This window comes from Merops nubicus, unplaced genomic scaffold (genome assembly GCF_000691845.1).
Source record: "Merops nubicus isolate BGI_N331 unplaced genomic scaffold, ASM69184v1 scaffold23935, whole genome shotgun sequence".
NCBI classification, from domain to species: domain Eukaryota; kingdom Metazoa; phylum Chordata; class Aves; order Coraciiformes; family Meropidae; genus Merops; species Merops nubicus.
In genome coordinates this window covers 5,091-6,837 of record NW_008611952.1, presented here as the reverse complement: position 1 = coordinate 6,837, position 1,747 = coordinate 5,091, and the positions used below count along the sequence as shown (strand labels likewise).

At 55.5% G+C, this 1,747-nt stretch overlaps 1 protein-coding gene across 1 annotated transcript in view; it reads left to right on the top strand.

Annotated features, from left to right (window-relative positions):
- The window catches only part of PPP2R4 (protein phosphatase 2A activator, regulatory subunit 4), a gene marked incomplete at its 3' end in the record, with an annotated part of 15,574 nt that extends 14,480 nt beyond the window's left edge, over window positions 1–1,094 (top strand). The window contains exon 8 of the mRNA XM_008941407.1: window positions 987–1,094. Coding sequence (XP_008939655.1) covers window positions 987–1,094 — 108 coding nt within the window. The remainder of the gene's footprint in view (window positions 1–986) is intronic.
- Window positions 1,095–1,747: the final 653 nt, after the last annotated feature.

The window sequence follows — 1,747 nt, the reverse complement described above, 5'->3', positions numbered from 1 at the left end:
TTCCCACCCTCGCTCCAGGCCTGTGCGTGCGTGGAGGGAAGGGGTTAGTTGTTCAAACCCCGAGTCGAGAACAAGAGTCCAAGAGATTCCTCCCTCCCCACGCTCCTTTTTAGCATGAGCTTCGGCCTTGTGGTTTCTGATGTCATGGGAACTTCGCTCAGTCAGAGTGGCTGCGTTGTATTTCTTTTTTTTCTCCCTGAGGGTCTGTTTTTGTTCATGGAAGAGAAGGAGAGACAACTACCCAGGGAATCTACATGTAACTGTCCCTGATTGCAGCTTCCCCCCTGCCCCCCCTCATCCAAACCCCTCACCCTGGGAGGAGAAACGCCGGAGTACAAAAAAAAAAAAAATAAAATAAATTTAAAGCATCTGCTGCAAACTGGCAGCTCACAGCTCCAGAGCGGGTTTGGAGAGCAGGAGTGGAGCATGTCCCCTCTGCTCCTGCCTCCCCTCAGAGCCCTCCTCTGCCAGAGGCAGGGGTGGGGTGGGCGGGGGGTTTTCTGCCAACCTGCACTGCCCTCTGCATTCAGGGAAGGCAGTGGCGGTTGTCGCTGCTGCTTGTTGTTGATCTGAATGGGGAATGAGTCATTTTCTTGGAAAGCCCAGCAGTGCTGCGCTGGGAGGTTTCTGGGTAGAATAGGAACAGCATTGAGCCAAGCTCTACTGGGGGGGAGAACGAGGCTTGAGTGGGGCTTTTTAAAGGCAGTCATTAAAAGGGAGGTGCGCAGAGGGAGGTCCGATAAGGAAAGCGTGGCAGGAAAAGGCTAAATTTTATCAGGGAAGGGGGGCAGCTGGATTGCCACGGCTTCATGTGATGTGGCCACAGCGGGAGGGAGGGAGGGAAGGCGTAGTGAGGTGGCTGGTGCGTGGGTCACAGGGCTTGGTGGGAATGTTTGCTTGGAGAGAGTGTGAGCGTGAGTCACTGCTGGTGCACGAGCTTCCTGGCTGGCCCGGCTCCCTCAGCCCTGCTCTTGGGTCTCTTTCAGATGAAGACGGGCCCCTTTGCTGAGCACTCCAACCAGCTCTGGAACATCAGCGCCGTGCCCTCCTGGTCCAAGGTCAACCAGGGCCTCATCCGCATGTACAAAGCAGAGGTGAGCGCCGTGGGCAGGGGGAGGCTGCTCCCTTCCACTTCACTGTGGTCAGCTCTTCTCTTCTGCTGCTCCTTGCAGTGGGGCCCCCATCACAACTGGTGGTTGTAGTGGGGCTGTGGCGCCCTTGGCAGTTCAGGTGCTGCTGGCTAGAAGGACGCTCCTGCCTGCCTAGTGTTTGCCCCAACAACAATCCCAAAGTGGTCATTTCTTGCAGACCTGATGTTTGCCATTTCTTGTCTTGTCATAGTGCAAGTTGCAGGTCTCCAAATTACAGAATCACAGACTCATGGAGGCTGGAAGGCACCTCGAGATTGTCTCATCCAACCCCACTGCTAAAGCAGGGTCACCCAGAGCAGGTTGTCCAGGAGGGTTTGGAGTCTCCCTGCAGAAGGAGACTCTGCAGCCTCTCTGGCCAGCCTGTTCAGGCTCCATCACCCCCAAAGTAGAGAAGTTTTTCCCCCTGTTCAGACAGAATTTCTTGAGTTCTAGTTTCTGCCCCCTTTTCCTGTCACTGGGCACCACTGACAAGAGCCCATCTTCTTGCCTCTCCCACCCCCCCGCTATAACTATCGATCAGATCCCCTCTCAGTCTTCTCCAGTCTAAACAGCCCCCAGGCTCTCAGCTTTTCCTCATCGCAGAGATGCTCCAGCCC